Here is a 24,670-nt window from a genome sequence, read left to right on the forward strand (position 1 = left end):
ATTTAGGATTATTGGGGAGAAGAGTTGTGTTGTAAACTAAAAAGATCGCTTTATGGTTTGAAACAATCTCTGACAGTGGTAAAGCGATTTGATAGGTTTATGAGGGTCAGGAGTACACAAGAAGCAAATTTGACAACTGTGTGTATCTTCAAGGCTACAAGGTGATACTCTCATTTATCTACTCTTATATGTTGATGATATGTTCATTGCTTCAAAGAACGTAAGAGAATTGAGAAGTTAAAGGCTCAACTAAATCAAGATTTGAGATGAAGGATTTAGGGGAAGCTAAGAAGATTCTCGGTATGGAGATAATAGAGATAGAGGAAATGGCAAGTTTGTCTGACACAAAAGCAGTATCTAAAGAAGGTCTTACAACGTTTTGGCATAACTGAAAGTACAAAACCTGTAAGTACTCCACTTGCTCCTCAATAAAGCTAGTGCGTCATTATCTCCAAGTACGCATGAAGAACGAGGTATATGTCAAAAGTTTCGTATTCAAATGTGGTTGGTAGCTTGATGTATTCAATGGTTGTACTAGGCCCGACATTTCACATGCAGTTGGAATTGTGAGCAGGTATAGCATGATCCTGGTAAAGGACATTGGCAAGCTGTGAAGGGATTTTACGGTATATTATAGGTACTGTAAACATTGGTTTGGTTTTTGAGCGGATGAAAATCTTAGTCAATTCGCTGTGGCTATGTTGATTTTGATTATGCTGGTGATTTGGACAAGCGTCGGTAACTACTGGATATGTATTTACTCTTGCTAGAGCTCCAATAAGTTGGAAATCTTCTTTGCAGTCTACAGTTGCTTTGTCTACTACAGAGGCAGAATACATGGCAGTTACAGAGGCTGTGAAGGAAGCTATTTGGTTACAAGGGCTATGGATGAATTGAAAATTAGTCAGAAGAGATCACTATCTATTCTGACAGTCAGAGTGCTATTCACTTAGCAAAGAATCCAGTATTCCACTTTCGCACCAAGCATATGATGTTCGTTACCACTTTGTGCGGGAAATTATTTCTGAAGGAAGACTCTCTTAGAGAAGATTGGGACTGCTGAGAATCCTGCAGATGTCTTAACGAAGTAGTGACAATGATCAAGTTCAATCACTGTTTGAACTTGATCAACATCCTGCGAGCTTGATTGTGCTTTTTGACACATTTGAAGGTGTTGTAAAATTTGACAGAAGAATACAAAACTATGAAAGTTTGCTAATTCGCCAAGGTGGAGATTTGTTGAAAAATGGCTTTTAGCAAAATCATATGGGGTAGAAATGATAATGGAGAAAGGTTTAGGGACTTATATGTAATAGGCCAAAAAAAGGTTAGTTTGTCCCACATTGATTAGAATTGAAAAGTGGGAAACTTGGGGCCTATATATAAGGACTCAAATCATGTTATTAGGCATCCAAGTTGTAATTCCATTATACTTCTTTTGTTAGGGCTTTTTCTTTAAGGACCCTTTAGTTTGTAAGTTTCGTTGTATCTCCCTTGTTTTGGGTATTTGTTGTATTGCCCAAAAGTTGTAATGTTTGGAGATAGTGGAGTTTTTCTTTTGCAGCGCCGAGGACATAGGTTTCAATACCGAACCTCGTAATTCCTAGTATTCTTTATTTTTGCTTTAAATTTTGGCTATTTATTTATGCTTTACTACTTGTTATTATTATTCAATAGCTAGCGTTAGAGTTATGTTTCCGTTGCATAACACAAAGAAAATTATTTAAGGTAAATTGAGCATTGGAAGTTCTGAGAGAAGTGGAACTAGTGTGAGTTATTGGGAGACCTGTGCCATCTCCAATTATAATGTCATCGGAACCTGCGTATGGTCATGAATGGACAGATTTTTAAGTCAAAGGTGACATGATGTGAAGCACCACTGTCCAAAAGCCATGTTGGAGTGTTGGATGGATTGGCCGCATAATGAGCTCGTGGCTGCGAGAATAAGGATGGTGATTCTGTGGTGGTGGTTGATTGTGCAACTGGTACTAGACGAAAGGAGGGACATCATCTGGTTGTATGTCCTTGAATTTTGCAGATTTGGCTGTAGCCGAGATAGGGTTGTGGTGGTGGACAAGGTGGGTTAGGCCCAGCGTTGGTTGACGCGGGAAAGCGACCAGAGTTGGGCAACGGGCGCTAGCCCGTTTTGTTGACACCAGGTTTGGATGAGGAACGCCAACCAGTACTGGTGGGATTGGAAAAGGGTCGCCAACTTGTATTGGTGCGACTGGCAGGATTAGCGGAAGCTGGGAAATAAGACGGAACAGACTTGGTGCTTTGAAAAGATGATTCGAAACTTAGTAACTTTTCATGAAGTTCATCAAATCCAATTGGATTGTCTCTGGCCTGAACTGCACGCACAAGCTCTTTGTATTCATCACCAAGGCTATCAAGTATTTTGTCAATTAGATCTTCATCATCAAGTGGTGCTCCAAGGATCTCAAGTTCATCGATGCGAGCTTTAACTATCTATAGGAATTCAAAAATAGTTTGTGAGTCCTTGGTGAGATTTTTAAGTTGGCTTTTTACCTGTTTGATTCGTCCCCGAGAAGGCTTGCCATAAGTATTGGCTAGTATAGTCCATGCTTCCCTTGAAGTATTAGCTCTAGCAATGAATGAAATAATGGTAGGAGAGGGAGAACCAACAATGGCATTGAGGATTAGTTGATCCTGCCGAATCCAGAGTGTGTGAGCAGGATTTGGTATTGTTGTTTCATTCTGAATAAGAGTTGCAGAAGAGCATGATTTCGATCCGTCAATATACTCGAGTAGATCATATCCAATGAAGAGAGTCTGAAATTGAAGTTTCCAGGGGATACAGTTATCACCAATGAGTTTGAGACGGGCTTGAGCAGCAATGTTAATACTGATTAAAGTATTGTGTGATTCGTTGCGGTTGTGGATGGAAGTGTTTGGTGTTGTGGAACCAGAGGAAGTGGTTGTTGCCATGATGACGAGTTCAGAAAAGAAAGAAGAAGAAAAAAAATCAATTCTCTGATACGATATAGGAAGAAAATTTTTGATAGAATTCTGGTATATCTTTCTATTGAGATAATTCTGATATAAATACATAGCAGAGTATTGCTAAAACTAACAGACTTGAACCCACTCCTATATAAAAGGAACAGCTACAAGATAAAGATATAAAAAACAAATTACAGATTCAAAAAGATTTAAATACAAAGTTGAATCTGATCAGATTACTCCAGCAGAAGCGGTCTTCAATATGAGAGTCCTCCTTTACACGCTCCTTCCTCGCCATCGAATTGTGATCAGAAACACTCCAGTTTTTCTAAACGGCACTATCTTTGATTCTGTTACAGCTGACGAAGTGAGGCTTTCGATTCTGGATCTTTTTGCCGGGACTGGTGTAGAGGTGCATGGACTCGACGGGATTCTTGTTTCCGGGTTCGATTCTGAGGATGATGAAGAGGATTACGATGGCAATCATCACCTACGGCTTGTGTCACAGCCGGTGAGTCGTCCTAACTACGAGGTTGTGGCTCCAACCGTACCCCCGATGAAGTTGAAACGTGTCTCGAGATCAAAGAATCGACGGAATCCGAGAGGATCTCACCGTAATGGCGGTAAAACTGGTCATGGAAAGTTTTCGAAGTTAAAGAGTCGGATTGGTCTGTGATTTTCTCAATTAAAGTGCTGTTTGTTTCCCCCCCCAAAAAAAAAAGAGGAACTTCGGGAATCTTTTTCAGTTTTCTTGTATATTTCCTCAGGAACCAAACGGAGAAATTGTAGAGGATGAACGTTTTTAGGTGTATTGCATAAGAGAAATTCTCAGCTGTAAATGAGCTTCATCATGTTTCTAATTGCATAGTTCAGTTACATTCCTAAGAAATTAAAAGAAAAAAAGAGTTCAAGTAGTTATTTTATTTTTATTTTATTTTGGTTTTCATGTATTTCTCGGGAACCAAACAGAGAAATTGTAGAGAACGTTCGTGTTTTAGATGTATCGCATAAAAAAGTCGCACTTAATAAACGAGCTTCATCATGTTTCTAACTTTCTTTGTTTCCCGAGATAGTCAAGGAAGAAAATTAATAAGCAAAAGTTCAGAAATCTTTAACTAAAGAAATAAATTTTTTATTCCATATATAAGGATCAGTACAAATTCGTGAAGAAATTCTGAAAAAGACCCTTAATTTGAAACTGGCGAGGCTGCAGCGAAAGGCGAAGGAGCAGTTCCAGGGCCAGGGGAAGAAGGCTCAGCATCACAGTAGCCTTTAAGAATGTCACCTTCCTCAGCTGTGTAGCCAAGTGAAGTGAGCATGGCATTGGCATGCCAGCAATTACTCGTGATGACGCCGATGGCGCGACAGCATTCAGGACCGATACTCGCCTGCCCACTGAGGAAGAAGATTGCAATCTCATTTGTGCACGATTTCAGCTCCCAAAGCGCGTTGAAGCACTCGGCTAGACTTCCGCTGCTGCTGGCGGCAGCGGCTGCTTCAAGCCTCGCCGTGAGGTTGTAGCCTGGCTTGATGGGGAGGTCCCTTGATGCAGTGGCATATGCCATGAGGCATGAGAGGGCCAGAAGGGGAAGAAGCATATTTTTGAGAGGCATTTTGAGAATTGTTTGTGTTTTTAATGGAAGTGTTTGTGGAAATGACTGAGAGAAGATGGAGAAGAGATGAAACTTGGGGAAGGTTTTATAGGATTCGAGGGGAAGATTATAAGTTTTGGGAGGCCAAAGGGTGAATGAATTATGAAACAATTAAGCTGTTAATCATGCTCATTTGAAACTGATTAGCCTTTAATGCAATTGAATTTACTTATTTCTTGTAGTGGGAAGTTATGAAGATAAAACCCCTTAGTTAACCTTAATTAATTAATAATTGTAACTTCAATTCTCTCACAAATGATTCAAAATCTTCATGCAAATTTATGGAACTTAACTTTACAATATAAACAAGGGTTGCAATGTTTTACACAACCCATTTACAGCACATTCTTTCTGCATTTATGAGGTTATAATCAAACACTTGCAATCTGCAAATTACTGTTTAATCAAATTGTCCAAACTCTATTTAACAAGTTACCTGAAAATTAACCGAAACAAGTTGTTAGCATTCTTTGTTTTATCTGATCTAGAATAAAACTAATGGTTCAAGCACCAATTTTCATGCGTACAAATTCAGGGATATATCCGATTGATCTTGCTGTAATCATAAGGTAATTATCTTCAAAACAAGCTAATGGAGAACCTCAACTAGCTGCTGCTGCTTGTTAAGTATGATATTTGATGAGAATACACAATGTTACATCAATGTTAACCCACTTTTAGTTAATGATTGAGGAGCCAACCAACAGCATCACTCTTATTTACTTAAATCCCTAATTTATAGTCCTAATACATTACAAGGGATCATTAACAGGGGAAGGTGCAAGTGCAATAGAGTTTAAACTTGCTGCAAGTCCCTTGAGCTTTGGCTCCATGTTTTGCCTGGCAAGCTCCAACACAAGTTTCTGCTTCGCAGCCACTTTTAGGATTTAATATTTCCTTGCACGTTTTAGCATCCACCATCAGTAGCTCATTACCTACAAGAATTATAAACTGCGTAATTAGAATACCTTTATCCGGGGATTATGACACTAATTACAATTAAAATCAGTCGAGATTATTTTTAAATTTAATCTACCTGCAGTGGTAAAGAGAACAAGGAAAAGAATGGCAGAGATTGAGAAGCTTTTCATTTTTGCTCTTGTACAAAAGATTAAGCTAATTCTATGTGTATATATAAGGGAGATTTAGATATGAGTAAAGTTAAGTTGTTACTTGTTTGTGGCCATGAGTAAATATAATGTAACGATATAATATTAAAGCCACTAACAAAAAACAATAAAACCATATTTAAAACAATACTCACCGATGTTAAGTTAAGAAATCTACAATGATATAATAACATGACAACTATTTTACTTTAGATTCTAACATTCTTCCGTTAATTTGATAAATGTAGGGATTTGAACTTGAAATCTTTAACTCTCAAACCATGTTAAGTTACCACTACTTGAAAACTTAAGCTAGTAGTCAAAAGCTGAACACTAATATTTGAGTCTAAGGTCAATTAGAACGTTAACCAATACCTATCAATTTTACCGTGTGTTGTTAATTGTTAGAATGTGTTCATGTTATATCCATGTGGGTTAAATGTGAAATATGATGAGAGTATCATTTCACAATCTGGAGTCACTCTGTTTCACAACTTAAAAATAAAATAAAATGATAAAAAGTCTTTTATTTAAGCTCTAACAATTTTTGCCATGATAGAAGGAGATGAAGTTGAAGAGGACTAAAACTGCAGCAAAGGAATATTTAAAAACAACAACAAAAAATGATAAAAATAACACCAAAGAGATCTTTACTTGCATATAGAAATTATACAGTAGCTAGTTCTGAAATGCCTCTTAGTTATTACTTAACAAAGAAACTATTCTGCAGAATGCAAGTTTCCGGCTTGCATGACTGAGGACTATTCAGAAATTGCACAGGCCACATCAATATTTGTCCAGGCGATAAGCTGGAATAGCCACAAGATTATTTGCTGTAGGAATCACAAGACCAAACTCCTCAGTCATGCCCAATTCACTTGCCAACATTCCATTCGGAAGCTTCCAATCAAAGCAATGCAGAAGTTACGCTAACACAAGCTTCAACACTCTGAGTGCCAATTGCATTTATGTTCAATATGGTTTATACTTCTTTTAACTTTAACGGGTTATCGATTTACACTGACTCATGGTAAGCTCTATTAATAATTGGGTTTAGAATTAATTTGTTAATATTTGGGCTTAAGTTGGGTTATATCAAGTAAACCCCAAATGGGATTAGGTTTTCTATTACATGCATTTGATGCTATTTACATTGTATTTGTTGTAGCTATCTAGTACTCAATAAAATTTTTTATTTGAATGTTGAATGCAGTTTCTTTATTGGAACGAAACAGGTAAAATCGTGTGTCTTCTTTATTTTTCTGCTTTTATTGTTGCATGTGTTTTTGCTGTGGTTTCAACAATTCCAAGGCAACTGCTGGGGCAAGAACCAAATGGGAGAAGCTGAAAGTGCTGTCCGCTGAGATCGATCTTACTCCCAACAAACTTTTCTCGGTAAAACTCCCCAGATCAATCAAGGCTTCAGGATGTCTTCCGATTACGCATACCTTTATAAAAATACGCGAACTTTTTGCTATGTCAAAGCTTTTTACCGTGAAATCTTTCGCGGATTCAAAGTTTCTTTCACAACCATGTTCAATTATTCCAGCTTCTCCAAATCCGATTCTTCAACCATCCTGTTCAGTCCCACAACAGTTTCCAACTCTTTTTGTAATTTCTTTGTAATCTCAGGATTATTTAAGAGTTCCAAAAGTGTCCATTCAATAGCTGTAGAACTCTCTTGCACTCTTCGACATCTTTCTTACTGCTCTAGTCTTCTTCTTCGGGAGTTCTTGTCTTTCTTTCTCTTGCTTTTCCCTCTTTTTACTTTACGTTCTTCTTCTTTTATTAAAGTTGAGGTTCCTATAAATAAACAGAGATTATTTTATAACTATTTCGTAAGGTTTAAGGTACCATAAATAATCTGAACCAAATTTCTCATCGGATATAATTCAAATTCGAAAGAGTGGATAACTCAGAGAAGAAAGTTATTGGTCATGGAGAAAGAGTTGTTGTCTTTGTGTGAAGCGACCAAGAAAGCAGCTCCTGCTACTGCCATGGACATTGTCTCCTCAAATGGACCAGAGATTTCGCGATGTATTGATTCATTGAAGCGGCTCAAGGATTTTCCGGTCACCGGCGAGGTTCTTGACTCAACTGCAGTGGATAAACAGCTCCGACATCTCTGACAACATAAAAGAGAGAAGATTCGATCAATGGCTAAATTCTACAGTTTTCAATATAAACAAATCTTTTTTCATACAAAAGACTCTCTCTCAGTTTTACATTATAGAGCTATTCTATAACAATTGTTTACAGAGAGTTTAAGTGGAGCGGAAATAAACAGTGGGATGTTATCATCCAGATTAATCCAACGGTTGAAACTCCATCCAAGAATCACACGCGCATATATAAACGACCACAGCGGATCAGATTTTTTCACAGCTCAACGAACTCAAAAGAACTCCCGCCAAATTCAACAAACAAACAATGGAAAAGATTCTCTCACCTGTTCTCCTCCTTATCACACTTTCTTCTCTCCTCCCTCCTATCACAACCGCACATCTCACCAACCAAGAACTCTCTCACGCAATCTCAGCCCTCCGATCCCACAGCTACACGCTTTTCTCCAAAGCCATCACCGAATCCGACCTCCACAACCGCCTCCTCTCCTCACGGAATTCCACTTTTACCCTCTTCTCTCCGCCCGACTCACTGATCTCCGCTCTCGGTCTCTCCTCCCGCTCCCTCCTCTACCACGTGTCACCTCTCAAACTGCCCTCGTCACACCTCCGAAAGTTGAGCTCCAGTGGAGGCTACTATGTCGACACGNAATATGAGTGTAGAAGAGATGGCAAGTGATAAAAGGCAGAGTGAGATTAGGAAGATAAAAGAGAAAGCAGCTTTGAGGGAACAAATGGCTGAGGAAATATCAGAAGAAAAACAGGACTTTGATGAAGTAAATTGGTTGGAATCATTGTGGTGATTGTCATTGTAAATTGATCAGAGTGTACTGGTGTTTATGTAGTATTGATATATGACAAGTTATTAGTTTCTTTATAATCCAGGTATATCAGTTCTTAGTAACTATTCTTTGGGAAAGTAAATGATTTGATTGCTGTAATTTTAAACATTAGCTTCCTGAGCTAAATTAGCAGTGGAACGTGTCGACTTCAAAATGAAATATACATTTATTTAGTATTTGTTCATTATTTTTTTCTTTAACTTTCTTTAATTCGATGTTAATGGCTGTTACAATAACCTGAACCACCTATTATTGCCGCTACTAGTAACTGGGACTATTCCAGGTTCTATGCTTGCAGATGCTGAGGCCTCTGTTTCTCAACAGGGAACAACTGTTTCATTTTCCATTGATTTCAGGTTTTGGCCAAAGTGTTAACTTTAATTTGGAAAATGGATGACAATTATGCCTAATCTAATGTCGGTGTCTGAAATGCATGTATGCAAAATGTAGAAGTATTGTCCATATTGCTTCTTACAGTTTTCTGGGAAGCAATTCCCTCCTGGTTTCATTATTACTGTTCCTTTACACTCTGCACCATTCACCAACATTTTCTCACTCTCTGCAATTAAGGAATTAACAAATTTCCACAACTTCATCATAAAAGACTAGACTAAAAACATAAATAAGAACATTAAAACTTACCTGTGGCAATCAAAACAAAAAGTAAAAAAGCACCAAACAAATGGAGGAATTTTTCATATTTTATCTCTTGCATGAAAGAACTAGCTAAATTGTTGTAGCGTGAGATAAGATAATAGTGAAATGTAATTGTTTATGACTAATATCTATAATTAGGCCTATGATATTTTTATGGGAAAATTAATTAAATTCTTGAAGATTTTGTCAGCTGAAGGTTATATATATATAATTAATACTTACTAAAATTAAAATTAATTCGAAAACAAAAATCCTGACAACATTTATTTGTAGAGTAAGGTTAAGTATATGTTTGACAAGTAATATCCTTCAATTATTTAATTTATTTTTAATTTAAAATACTCTGATAATTTTAAAACACGTCAATTTGAAAAATAATTGTACTTATGTGTACATCTTAAAAAAAAGAAAAAAAAAAGAAAAAAAAAAGAAGCTATTTTTCTTTTTTCAGGACTTTTCTTCCTTTTATTTACCATCATAAAGAAACACAAACACAACTTAAATAATCCCCCACGAGGAAAGTTTTATTTAATTAATTTTAAGAAAGATAATAATTAGTAGGTTAAAATTAACCTCAATAATTACAAATTAAAGAAGTAATATGGGGATTAACAGGGATAAGCACATTGACAATCTATCATTCTAACCCATTTTCCTGAAACATTGGATTTGGCTCCAAATAGCTTCTTACAATCCTCCATGCAGTTTTCTGGGAAACAATTTCTTCCAGGTTTCAGAATTGATTCTTTACATTCAGCACCATTCGCCAGTCCACAATTTTCTCACTTCCTGTAATCAAGAAAATTAATTACAACGATATATTAATCCATGAATGGAGCCAGGATTTTGTTTCAGTGGGGGGCAAAGAAAATAAATTTTAAATATAAACAAATTATTCATGAAAAATCGACTTTTTAATGCATTTAAAGAAAGAAGATTAAAATATATTTGAGATTTGAAATAAATAAAATAAAATAAAGGTGGTGATAATGTTGCGATTTAAGACTGCTTTGATAAATAAAATAAACAGTGCTAATGTTTCAAGTTTCAACGCAGTAGAAAAATTTTCCATGTTCAGTGTGGGCATGAGCCCCCACTCACCACATCATATACGAGGTCGACGAGATTGTTGGATTAAGGATTTAAACATAACAGAAATAATTTCCCATCATTAAAAAATTCAAACAAACGCATTAACATTTATATATAGATCGTATATAGTTTTTTTTCTTTGATGCGAATAAAAAAATAAAAAAGAGTAGAAAACTACGTTAAAAACAAATAAAATTTAATATATACCTGTAGCAACGAGAACAAAAAGTAAAAGCAACAAAGAGATTGAGGAATTTTTCATTTTCGTTTTTTTCGTAATATTGAATTGTAGGATTATAAGATTATAGTGAATTGTGATTGGTGGTGAGTCTAGTGACTGATATTTATAATAAAGTGTAACTATATAAGGATCATACATATTCACTATTGGATCTTTATATGTAAAATATTATTTCAGTCTAATAAGTGGATCCAACAGTATTCAAGCACGGCCCGATATAATTATATCGAGACAGTCTTGACTAGAGAATTTTCATATATATATTAATCTTGATATTAGTCATTGATGGAACCCCCTACCAAAACAATCAATTCCACCCACAAACAACCGCCAAAACACAAAGAACAAATAATAACCCCGCAAGGAATCAAATATTATATTGAATTAAAGAAGAAAGACAAAGATGCAATTAATAAAAGACAGATAAGTTCGAGGAGCTAGGGGCCTCCCAAAAGTCCCTTAAAATATAACCTGCCTTTTAAGAGTTAACTCCCTCCTAATATATTGTTCCTTCCCAATATTATTCCCCTCTAACGAACTATATTCCCTTAACACGAGGACAACCTATAACAATTATAACAACCCTCACTACATCACACTCGCAGCACCCTTTTTACCCTTGTGCCCCCTCAGCTAGTAAACTTTACTAACCGGAGGTCTATCAATACTCCCCCCCGAAGAGTCACCTTGTCCTCAAGGTGAAAAAGCGGATACTGGATATCAATGATATCATATGACTCCCAAGTTGCTTTGAAAGGCGTGAGGTCCTTTCATTGTATAAGGACTTCCTTAGACCCATCCATTAAAGTGCGGACTGCCAAGACTGCCTTCGGTTGGACAAGAAGTTCTAAGCCCTTGGATAGGAAGGGAGGAAGTGGTTGAATTGGAATTGAACTATGCAAGCTGCGTTTCAATTGAGAGACATGAAAAAGGGGATGGATTCGGGCCGTCGAAGGTAAATCTAATCGACAGGCAACCTGCCCAATTTGTTCCAAAACTGGAAACAGACCATAAAACCTTGGACTTAGCTTCTCATTCATCTTTTGGCTAATGACTTGAACCGGTATGCTTGAAGCTTGAGGAAAACTTGATCCCTTAGTTGGAAGGTGACTTCACGTCGGTGCAAGTCGGCTTATGCCTTCATATGTCCCTGGTAGGTGTGCATACAAGCCGAGCCGAGCCGAGCCGAGTAGTGGCTGGCTCGAGCTTGGCTCGGTCAGACAAGGTGGGAGCTCGAGCTCGTCGAGCTACAGCTTGTGAGCTCGAGCTCAGCTCGGAAATTTAATTGCATGGCTCGAGCTCGACTCGGCTCGACTCGTCAAGTTTCAAGTCGAGCCGAGGTCGAGCTCGAGCCAAGCTCATTTGCACCTTTTTATGTTTGAAGTATTGATAATGGGATATTGCCACTTTTTTCCTTGGAGTTAGACTGAGGTTAAGCTTACTCAGTTGTCATCTATACATCCTACAGCACCTCTGTGGCAACTTATATGATTATTATTTTCCTTGCTGTAGTCTTTATGCTAGGACAATAATTTTATGTCATTGCCGAATCATTAGCTGTTGCCTCATATCTTTACTTATATCATGAAGTCGGTACAGAACTGCAAGTTTAAGCTTGATGGGAGTTGGTTCTCACAATCCATTTGAAACTGATTTACTCTATCATTTCCCTCACTATTTAATATCTTATTAAACGTCAATTTTCTAATAGCAGGTGAAATTCAATGTGAGCATCCAAACAATTCATTGTACAACTTCAAATATTTTTTTCTCCATTAACATTATGTGCAAACTCCACGTAGTCATTCACTTAGCAGTAAAAATTTTGGAGTATTACCCATATGATCATTGATATCTCAACAACACATTGGATCAGCATCAACCTTAAATATGAATAACTTTGGAGAGCAAAAGTGAAAGCAAGCATATATTTATTGAACATATGGATAATAAGGGGCCCAGATGACCAATATCTTTCATCAACATAGTTCAATTTATAATCTAAAAACATTCCAAAAGCTGTAATGTGAAAAGAAACAGACAGAATTTGAGAGTATAACCCATGTGGTGGAATTCAAAGTTGACCACAGGGTCAGCATATTAAACTTTTATGTCTGCTCTAATTTTCCCTTGTGATGAGGTTGATCCAATTATCAAATAATCAAAAACTTAAGACAAAATAGCTACTGAGAAACAAATTTTTCAGACCACCTTCCTTCATCAACACCCTTCTTCAACATCCTGTGCACATATAAAACATCCCAAATCATTGAAATTTGCATATAGCAAACAGATTATATTCAATTTTTAGAAATAATAACACATTACTGCCTAACCCAGCAACCACAAAGTATGTTCAAATAGTAACTAATTTCTCATAGAAAGTTCAACATTTACTATCACTAACCTGTCAAGATTCCACCAAAACTTCATAGGATTGGAAGCCGAAACTTCTCATTTGTCTTCTTTTTCTAAACAACAAAAAGGAAAACATATTGTTTTAGTTTCAATAATTTTAATAAATGACCAAATTAATACATAATTTTAATAAAATGGACTATAGAAGTATGAAACTTTGGAACTTTTCTTGACTCTATAAAGATTGCAACACCAATCACCACCACAGAGTAGCATTTGCACGGTATCAGGAGACAATTATGATCGATAAGTGTCAATAACTCGACTCCCCGCACTGAAAGTTGCCTCCGAAGAGACTATGGTGATTGGAATGTCAAGTATTTCATAAACTATCTTAGATAGAATGCGATAGTTCATTTGATTTACCTTCCACCACTGTAACACATCAAATAAGGTATCATCCTCGTCCCATAACAAACATTTCTCCTCTAAATAACGATCTAACTGAGATTTCTCATGTTGCACAGTTTCAGTTGTCCTAACAAACTGGCAGAACCATGAACTAGTACGTTTAGGGTGTTGTACATTGTCCCGCTGAACTTTACTGATTTCTACAGGTGGTTCACTATTGGCAGATTGAGTTTCCGCTGCATATTCCTCATAAATCTCATACAAGGCAACTTACACTTCATCAATTTTGTCTTGTGCTTCTTCAGCAGGATACATTTGTGGGTAGGCAAATTGCAGCATCCTCATTTTCATCCTCGGATCCAATACAGTTGCAATTGCCATTACAAAATTGCATTCCCCCCAATACTTGTCAAACTTTTCTTTCTTCTTTCCCACCATTGACCGAATGAAATCATCATCATCAGAACACTTTCCATCTAGCAACTCTTTTATGTCAATAATTTCTTGCAAAAATAAGTTCGAAGTGGGGTACTCACTCCCCGATATGACATTAGTTGCCAAGTTGAAGGCTTCCAAAATCTCACACACTTTCTTAAGTTTTTCCCAATCTTTATCTATTAGGGCAAAAGTAAAGTTATTATCCAATTGAACTAACATTGGAAACACATCTCTGTATTGAATTGCAAGTGTCAACATCTAATAAGTAGAATTCCACCTCGTTTTGCAATCAAGTATGAGTTTCCATTTGGGCTACTGCAACATCTGAACAATCTCTACAAACATAATTGCTCTGGTCTCTGATTGCTTGACATACAAAATACAGTCATGTATGTCTTGAATGATGGGCTTAATCTGGGAAAGCTCATCCTGAACCATGAGATTCAATATGTGTGCCACGCACCGTACATGAAACAACCTCCCACCACACATTAGCTTCTTGTTTCTTCCTAAATTCTCCCTCAAAATCTTGATTGTCGTGTCATTACTTGAAGCATTGTCAACCAAAATACTAAACACCTTGTTCTCAATTCCCCATTCAATTAAACACTTATGAATAACAGCAACAATCTAAACACCAAGTCGAGGAGCTGGTATATGAACAAAATTGAGCACACGCTTCTGCAACTTCCAATCATTATCAATAAAATGTCCGGTGACAACCATGTACTCAAGCTTCTGATTAGAAGAATTCCATAGATCAGTTGTTAAACTAATCTTGTTAATACTCTTAAGCAAATTAACCAACTTCTTCTTTTGTATCTCATACACAGTCACACAATGTTGTTTCAAAGCAGTACGCGTTATCTTCTCCCATAGTGACATACCACATTTTTGAATCATGTTAAAACACTTCTCCTCCACAACTGTAAATGGATGCTCGTGCATGAGCACCCAGTTTGCAACTAGTTCCCACATCAAATTCATATCAAACTTGGCATCTGAAAATGCAAGTGCATATCTCATTGAGATATCATTTGTTGAACTGGGTGGCCGAAAAAACAACTGTGTTTGCATTTGACTACTTATTCACTTCAAACATGATTTCAAATGTCTTGCAAACTGAGTTGTGATCTTGGTCTCCGTTATTGCTAGCTTTGCCTTACAATCATGAATACACTCTCCCTTTGTAGAACCATCTGGTAGAACTACCTTTTTAAATTCATTCCAAACTGCTGATGTCTTTTGTTGTTTTTTCCTTTGAAAAGGATTAACTTGCTCCTCGTCAGTACGAGGGGTAGAAGCATCAACACCATCACTAAGTGTGCCTGTGGGTGTCGCATCGTCATCAGACCAAATTTCAAAGATATCTTCTACTGGATGCATTCGTGAAATGGAAGGGTGTGTTGGATTGGGGGTGAATGATGGATGCTCCATTGGAATAAACAAATCCTTCTGCAAAAAGAATATAAAGTCAAAATGCGAAATTAAGTAACTTTGACTTGTTAACTTTGATAGTCTTTGAAATGCATTCTTATAATATTAATACTTTATTTATTAATTTTAAAATTAAAATTAATAAAACTTAATAACTAGAACAACATATAATACCTTACTGGACTCCATTACCATTACTGCATTGAGCAAAATTATAATGTTTCAACCTAGGTCTGCCAGCATAAGTAAATGTGAGCATGAGTGGAGTGGCCATAATAAGATACTGACACGAACGTTTTTGTCATTACAATGATTGATTTGTATTTGGACACAAGTAATATGTGCTCCTAAGCACCAAGACCCTTAGACAAGATTAAGGGACAAGCAATACAAAAGGAACCAAGGGCACTAGGCTAAAGACTACCCATAACAACAAAACAAAACAAGAACTATTAGCAGCACCACACTGTACATGCTGCAAGGCTGCAGCAACCATGGAGCAAAACAACTACTGCCTTAGCTAGAAAATACAACAGCCCAAAACCACAAAGAGCAAACAAAGAGCAACCCAAAAAACAGACAATTGGTTCCCAAAGTCGCCCCATTAAAGTTTGGAATCATCTGGTTCCCAAACCAAGTTGTCAACCCCAAATAACAGTTTACAGCTAAATGTTCAAAAATACATTGAGTAACGCCAAATGGTGTTCTATTCCTATGGTTCTAAGTTCAAAACTTTCCTATGTTTCTCACTATAGGAGCGCCGTTGGTGCTCTGTCATGAAGAGAGCTTATTTTGGCTCATAAAGAAACTGGATTTGACTCTTCTTCTTCATGTTCTTTTAGTTCTATTCATGCACTAGTCATTAAGAAAATTTATATATTACTTGAATCTCCATATATAAAAGTCAACAAGTCTCTCAGGAGTTTAAACAAAAGTACATTATTAACTTTGACTTGTTAAAAGTTATCAAAATCCCATCATAACTATCAAAACTCTTCTCTCAGAGGCATTTCATCAAACACATAACAAGTTCTCTGCAAACTTCCAAAATTAACGCAACTCATCACCCAACTTCCAATTTCCAAATATCTAGCAAAGTCAACATAAACCCACGAAGAATTTGTAACTAAGAAACAACAAAAGAGAGAGGAAAAAAAATAAATGAGTAATCAACTTAAGCGGGTTTAAAGAATGAGACTCACAGCAAGAGATAACTTTTACCCATAACATGTTGTCCTATAGCTTATATATTTTATTTTAAGCTATTCAGCAACACAAGAAGCAGGAAATTAATTAATGAAAGTCTAATTACACTTGCTTAAGTTGAATTACAAATTTGGGTGTCAAGAAGCAGGAAAATGTACCTTGTGACAGTAGGGAAGTGACGAAGGAAAGACGATGGTGGACGGTAGTAGCTGAATGAAGGCTGGACAATGGTGGTGTCTCAGATCTTGCAGTGTGTTTTGGTGGAGGTGAATAGCTGAATGTCTCTGTTTTCGGCCGAATGAATGACTTGATTTCAGATTGTAGGGCAAATATTAATACACGAGCTTTGCCTTACCAATCGATCTCAGGAGCTTTCCTGCTAGAATGACATCTCGAGTTCTTCAAACAGCTCGTGAACAGTTTGAATCGAGCCCGAAAAGCTCAACATTTTTCACGAGCTTGAAGTTGAGCTCAAACTCATGAACTACTCGTTCTCCGATGAGTCGATTCGGAGCTCATCACGAGTCGAATCCAAGTAGCTCACGAGCTACTTGGTTTGACTGCACCCCTAGTCCTTGGGCCACAACCAAATCGTGTTTTAGTTCATCCGAAATTGAGTTTCGCTCCCGCATTTGCTGATTTACCTCTTACACTAACGGTAGGTAGTTCGTAAACTTGAGGATGGTGGGAGGATCCCTTTCGTATAATGCCTTGAAAGGTGTCATTTTGGTTGAGCGGTGAAAGGTGGTGTTGTACCAATATTCTGCCCAAAATAACTACCATGACCACTGTTTGGGTTGGTAACTACAAAAACACCTTAAATATGACTCCAAGCAGCGGTTGATGACCTCAGTCTACCCATTAGTTTAAGGATTGTACGTAGAGCTGAACTTTAAGCTGGTTCCCATGCTTTTAAAAAGCTCCTGCCAAAACTGATTGATAAATACCCTATCCCTATCAGATACAATAGACTTGTGAAATCCATGCAACTTCACAGTATTGTTCACAAACACAGTAGCTATGTCCTTAGCATTATATGGGTGACAAAGCGGAATGAAATGGTCGTACTTAGTAAGTCTATCAACCACCATCAGGACTGTGTCATACCCTTTAGCTCTAGGCAACCCACCAATAAAATCCATGCTAACCTCATCAAAAACTTGAGAAGGAATAGGTAAAGGTTGTAGTAGCTTCACTGGTTTGAGGGGCGAATGCTTGTTTAGTTGGCAGACTATACATTTTTGCATAAACATTTGAACATCTTTCTTAATCCCTTCCGAAAAAGCAATACTAGATATCCTTTTATAAGTTCTAAAAAAACCCCGAATGACCTCCACTTGAGCTACTGTGGAATTCTACCAGAAATTTGGGGATGAGTTTAGAAGTTCAAAGGACCACTAACCTGTCTTTATAGAGGAGACAACAGTTGCAAATACGGTAGTGAGGATGGCTGGAGGAATCCAGTAGTAAATCTTGCATGATGGATTTTAATTTAGGATCATGTTGCACCTCAAATGCAAAATCATCCAACTCTGAAAACTCAACCATAGAAATAGCCGCCAACTTAGCTTCATTTTCTCTCCTGGACAAGCATCAGCCACTTGGTTGGAAGTGCCAGGTTGGTAATGGATTTCAAAAGAGAACCCCATGAGTTTCGAGATCCATTTATGTTGCTTTGGAGTTTTCACCCGCTGATCCGTCAGGAACTACAGACTCCGTTAGTCGGTTTTGATAATAAACTTGCATCTGATTAAATAGTGGCTCCATTTGTGGACCGCGAACACTATGGCCATGAACTCCCGCTCATAAACCGACTTCTGCTTGGATTGGCTAGAGAAGGCTTTACTGAGAAAAGCAATGGGGAGCGATTTTTGCACCAAGATAGCCCCTATCCCTTGCCTGGAGGCATTGGTGTGAACTTCAAAGGGCAAGTTGAAATTGGGCACTTCCAAGACAGGTACCATTGTCATTGCAGTTTTTAGAGCCTCAAATGCTTATTGTGCTTGGTCATTCCACTCGAAGGAGTCCTTTCTAATGAGCTATGTTAACAGTTGTGCTATCATCCCATATCCTTTCACAAAATGCCTGTAATAACCCGTCAACCCTAAAAATCCTCTCAAATTATTGATGGTTAGCTGAATAAGCCAGGACAGTATTGCCTCAAGCTTCTGTGGGTCAGCCTTTACACCTCTAGATGAAATCAAATGGCCTAAATATTCCAACCTTTTTTGACCAAACAAACATTTCTTCTGATTGACCACTAATTCATTCTCAGCTAGTATCTTGAAGGTTTGTTTAAGGTGCTCTAGATTGGTGTCTAAATCGAGGTTGTACACTAGAATATCATTAAAAAAAAAAAATTAGTATAAACTTCCTCAAAACCAACTTAAAGATGGTATTCATGAGTGTTTGAAAGGTGGAAGGGGCATTGGTTAACCCGAATGGCATAACCAGGAATTCATAATGTCCCTCATAAGTCCTAAAGGTTGTTTTGGCTATGTCCTCCTCCCTTACCCTAATCTGGTGGTAGCCTGATTTCAGATCCAATTTTGTGAACACTGTCGCCCTAGCCAACTCATCTAAAAGTTCCTCAATTGAAGGAATAGGGGATTTGTCCGGTATGGTCAGGTTATTTAAAGCCCTATTGTCTACACAGAAGCACCAACTACCATCTTTTTTCTTCACCAATAAAATCGAGTTGGCAAATGGACTAGTGCTAGGTTGAATAATCCTGAAATCCAACATTTCTCCAACTAGCCTCTTTATCTCGTTCTTTTGGAAGTAGAGGTACTTGTAGGGTCATATGTTAAGGGGTTTGGAGTTGTCCAGTAAGGTTATGGCATGGTCTGTAGGGTGTTTGGGGGGAAGTTTGGTAGTCTGTCGAAAAAGATGGCTAAAGTCTTCATAACAACAGCAACTTTCGATTCAATTACTTCCTCTTTTTCCACACCCCTGTCCTCTATAGAACAAGATTCTACCACATATCCAACATCCTTAGTTTGTAATGACTTCAACATGGTTTTTAAAGACATTATTGATTTTACCAATGAAGGGTCCCCTTGCAACCACCCTTTTGCCCTCATTGACGAAAGCGATACTTAGATTCCCTGAGCCTAAACGTTTTATCGGTTGCTATCCCCATAATGGAATTCATTGATAAGGCGAGAGGGATACCTTCCTTAAGTGGTGCATCATCCAGCTCCTACACGTCTTCCTCTTTTTCGATATCATTGTCGTCATCCAGAACCAGTAAGATTGGAGTGATTTACTCTTTCAACGGTGATTGGGTCCAAACTTCTCATCATAACATAACAGAGCTTTCTTTCCCGTTTAAATTGAACCTCAGCTTTGGATAGCCGTTGGAATCTGTCACTTCTAACCGGAGTTATCATAATTTCTGTAGACTTACCTCCCATTTCCCAATTTCAGTTTTGAGCTCCCGTGAATGGTACCAACTCAGTGTTTTTCGGTGGAGTGCTCCACCAATTTGGGTGACTCAGATCTAGGCCAGAGGATACCTGGTTGTAAGATTCAAGTCTGTGGGTCTAGGCTCTACCAAATCTGGGCCAAGTTTTCTCTAAAACCCAATTCTTTTCCTCTATGCAATAGGCCTGTTCAATTAGCTCCACTAATGCTTTAGGCTTATTCAACCTCAACTCGGCCCGTACCTCCTCTTTAAGCCCATTCATGAAAATCCCCATGAGCAACTCCTCTCCCAACTCTTTCAATGGAGTAGCAAACTCTTCCTAAAACTCAGTCACCGCAACCGTTTGTTTCAAGCCCACTAGCGCCTTATAGGCCGTCCCTTGGAAAGATGAACGGAATCTGGCGATTAGGACTGCTTTAAAAGCTCCCTAGGAGTGAAAAGGTGTCCGAGATTTTGCCCACTAATACCAGTTCAGGGCCCTTCCCTCCATGCACATGGCGACAGCCTCCACCATCTCCTTCTCTTTGTATCGATTAATGCTAAAATAGCGATTTACCTTGAAAGTCCACCCCATAAGGATCATCATCACTGAATATCGACAATTCCAGCTTCTTAATCCTCCTATCATCTTTCCCATCTTAGAACCATTTTTTATTTGATCGTGACCACTGTTCTCGCCGTCGTTCTGGCTCTCTGACGATGATGTTTTCCTTGTCTCGCGATTTCGTGCCTCATCTCTTTCATCTCTCAATTGCATCAGCTCACGCATCTCAAGCAGGTATTCTTTCACACTTCCTAAGTCTTGCTTCATAGATCCAACTTCCTTTTCTAGGCTGTCAATTCTACTCTTCATTCTAGTATTTACCATTAGCTAATCGAGCTCTGCCACCAAATTGATGGAACTCTATGCCAAAACAGTCAATTCTGCCCGCAAACAATTCCCAGAACACAAGGAACCAACAATAACTCCACAAGAAATCAAATATTATATTGAATTAAAGAAGAAAGACAAAGATGCAATTAACAAAAGACAGATAATTCCAACAATTCCAAGAGCTGGGGACCTCCCAAAAGTCCTTTAAAATATAACCTGCCTTTTAAGAATTAACTCCCTCCTAATATATTGTTCCTCCCCCATATTATTCCCCTCTAACAAACTATATTCCCTTAACACGTGGACAACCTATAACAATTATAACAACCCAATTATATCAACCCTCACTACATCACACTCCCAGCACCCCTTTTACCCTTGTGCCCCCTCAACTGGTAAACTTTACTAACCGGAGGTCTATCAGTCATTCTCTAGTCAAGACGTTTTTATATTATTTTATTAAGATCATACTTAATCCCGTTACATTCAACTCATTGGACTAATATGATAGTTTACAATTTAGATCTAATATATTATATATAGATGCATGGTCAATGGCGGACCCAAGATTTTTGCTTGGGGGGGGAGGGGGGGGCTTCGCGACTCCGCCATTATTTACCAAACAACTAGTGAAAACTTTAAAAAATCACCAAACCTTAAGTAAAGAAAATAATACAATATCAAAAACTTGAAAGAAAAGAATGCAATAACACAATATTTTCCTACTTGAATAAATCTATGAGAAGCAAAATTTTGAGTAAATGTGTTGAGTAAATCTTGAGCAAAACCTTCTTTTAATTTTTGGCTTCCAAATATTACAATATAATTTTTCATGACTTTGATCAGACTTAGCCTAACTTAAAGTCAATCAAAACTTAAATCAAGTCAAAATTACGTTAACTTTTAATATGAATTAATAAAAAAGAGGGAATTTTATTGGTACAATCATAGATAGTAACTCAAATTTCTTTAATAATTTTGAGCGGCTGAACAATGACATTTGAAATGTAGAAAAGTGATAGGTGAAGAGTAAAGAATAACGTCTTTTAAAATATAGTTAAGGTTTTAATTCGGAAAGTAGGAATATTCTTAGACGAAAAACACAAAATAAACTCCAAGATCCTTGTCTTTTTCCCTCAAATTAGAAAAAAAAAAACCCTCCAAAAAACAAGCACTGAAATAAATTAAATTGAAATGAGCAACACATTCCTAAAACTAATAAATAGAAAACGGAGCTAATTGTGACACCTTAAGTAGTAAAAACTTTAACAATTTTAGTCTTCAAAAGTTTTAAGAGCGAATAGCATGAGAAATAGAATGAGAGAGTAAATAATTTTAGGGATAAAATCATAAAAAGCAAGTGAAGCTGTGAAGAAGAAGAGTGAAGAGAGTTTTAAACTTTTAATATAATGTGAGCTTAGAATATAAAAAAAAAACATATATATATATATATATATATATATATATTAAGAGAGAGAAAGTTTTGTGGGCCTGGATATATGTATAATAGTTATCGTTTTAAAAAAATCTAAGGATAGGCTTGGATATGTATAATAATCGCAATTTTTTGTGGGTCTATATATTAGTAATTTTTAAAAAAAATATGAGGCATACCCTCAAAGGGGTTGGATCTGCCCTTGTGCATGGTCCTGACAAATTAATATCAGGACGTATTGACTAGAAATTATTCTATATATATTAGTAAAGTAATATAACTTTTACAAATTATTTACAAATTATTTAATTATTTATTTAATTTAAGTTCAAAAATATTGTAAGTAGAGCATAATAATAATATGCATTACACGTTTCAATTTAAGATCATTAAGATTAATTTGAATTTATAGTATTCTTTTAATAATAAAATATTTTCCCCGTGAGATTACTTCGTATAAGCTCATTCATCTTGTTTAGAAAGTACTAGAAGTATTCCTATAATTATTGAAAACCTCTTAAAAATATTAAAAAAAAAACAAAAAAACTCAAGAAAATTTTAAACATCCCCTTACAAAATTATGAAAAACTCTCTTAACATTTTTAATACTTTCTAAGTGAATGAGTTTAATACCAAACGGTCTCATAATGAAAAATAAAATAAAGCACAATATTTGTTTAAAATATTAATGAATTTATTGAATTTGTCTAAAGTATGAATGAATGTAATAGAGAAAATAAAATAAACCACAATAGTTGATGATATAGTTTTCTCCTTCTGTTTGGATGTGTTAAACAAAAATTAACAATTTCAGGTATTTACCCACAATATTATTTTCCAAAAAATTTCTCCCATTTATTTACCATCATAATTTCATAAAGGCGCACATTACACAAATTAAACGATCTCCCTCCATTTTTTTACTTAAAACCCATTGCTTGGAATTTAAAAAATAAAAATTCTAACCAATCAGGTAGTTCTGTCGAAGATTGCTTTATTTTATTAATATTTAAAATAGATAATAATTAGTAGGTTAAATTCAATGTTCTGAAAACAGGACCGGACAATGACCCGTTCAAGGGTCCGGTTTCTGGTTTGACCGGTTGGACCGGTTGGATCGTAATTTGTAAAAAAAAATTTAGTCCTTGAAGGTTTGAAATTCATCAAAAACACCCATATAATACTCCCTTAAGCTTTGAAATATATCTAAAACACCCCTATCGCGCGAAGATTCTGGTGAGTGGTGGCAGCAGCGATGATCGACGGCCAATCGAAGCTGGAATCTTGGGGCTTTTGATGTGTAGGTTCCGGCAACTCTGATGGTGGTGCTATGGAGTTCCATCGACGTCGGAACTCGCCGGAATCAGCAAAAGAAATCCGACGTCGCGTGAACTTTAGGTGGACGGCGATCAACGTAGGCTGGACGACGGCGACTGAAAATGGATGGGTTTGGTCATGGAGATGTCGTCCGTCGAATGGGGGTGTTTTCTCCATCAAAAGATGTCGGAATCCGGTGGAGTTTAGCTGCAATTGGAACGCAATTGGACTGTGATTCGGCACTATTCCAGCGGTCCAACCGCGGTCCAATCCGATTTAAATCAAAACAGCAATTTTTTATATATATCGGACCGAATTTATTGCCGGTTGCCGGTCGAACCGGTCCGACCGGGCGGTCCGGTCCGGTTTTCAAAACATTGGTTAAATTAACCATATCATTCATACGAGTCGTATTTAACATGCATTGGCCTTCCTTGAGTTAAAGGCCTCACTATATATGTATCATTAACAACTTATTATTAATTTAATTATTTTTTATTAATAATAAAAATAACATTAGTATCTCTCTAAATAAGGTCCATTTAATATTAATTGTTCCTGCACTAAATATTCATAATCTCCATAATTTACTCTTACAAGTGAAACTTCTATATTATACTTTATATACATTGAACAATAGTACTGTGTCAGTAATTGATTGGATTAATTATTATAAGAATTCACTTAATAAATGAAATATTTATACTTCAAGATTATTTTCTAATTAAAGATTAGTCAAATTTTATTAAAATTTTTTCTTTTTTAAAGCTCTAACAGAAAGTACATATTCTATGATTTGTATTAACTATTTTTCTTTGTTAATATCCTTTCAATAAAATATATATATAAAAGATAATATGAAAAGAGATTATATTCGTTAGTTTCAAAATTTTAAAATAGTACACATTCTATTTTAAGATAACTACAATTAATTTTAATAATAACACTACTCATCCCAAAATATATCCCAAGAATCACATCGCAAATGATGTGTTAAATGAGGCAATGCCACGTATAGTGATTTTTGGGATATGTTTAGTATTACTCATTAACCCAATGTATTGGGGTTTACTAGTCACTTATAATA

At 36.6% G+C, this 24,670-nt stretch overlaps 2 protein-coding genes and 1 non-coding gene across 3 annotated transcripts; 1 reads left to right on the forward strand and 2 right to left on the reverse strand.

Annotated features, from left to right (window-relative positions):
• Window positions 1-2,288: 2,288 nt before the first annotated feature.
• On the reverse strand, window positions 2,289-2,427 carry LOC116144920. Its single transcript, XR_004130332.1, has one exon. It is a non-coding gene; the product is annotated as a small nucleolar RNA Z247 (small nucleolar RNA).
• A 799-nt stretch (window positions 2,428-3,226) lies between these two features.
• LOC116144870 lies at window positions 3,227-3,640 on the forward strand. Its single transcript, XM_031430293.1, has one exon. The coding sequence runs from the start codon at window positions 3,227-3,229 to the stop codon at window positions 3,638-3,640; it is 414 nt and encodes a 137-aa protein (XP_031286153.1).
• Window positions 3,641-4,151: 511 nt separating this feature from the next.
• Window positions 4,152-4,601, reverse strand: LOC116144871 (egg cell-secreted protein 1.4-like). The gene has a single exon (XM_031430294.1). It carries the CDS (start codon window positions 4,575-4,577, stop codon window positions 4,152-4,154), a length of 426 nt encoding a protein of 141 aa, XP_031286154.1. The 5' UTR covers window positions 4,578-4,601.
• Window positions 4,602-24,670: the final 20,069 nt, after the last annotated feature.

The sequence above is a fragment of the Pistacia vera genome, unplaced genomic scaffold (assembly GCF_008641045.1).
Source record: "Pistacia vera cultivar Batoury unplaced genomic scaffold, PisVer_v2 Contig459, whole genome shotgun sequence".
NCBI lineage: Eukaryota > Viridiplantae > Streptophyta > Magnoliopsida > Sapindales > Anacardiaceae > Pistacia > Pistacia vera.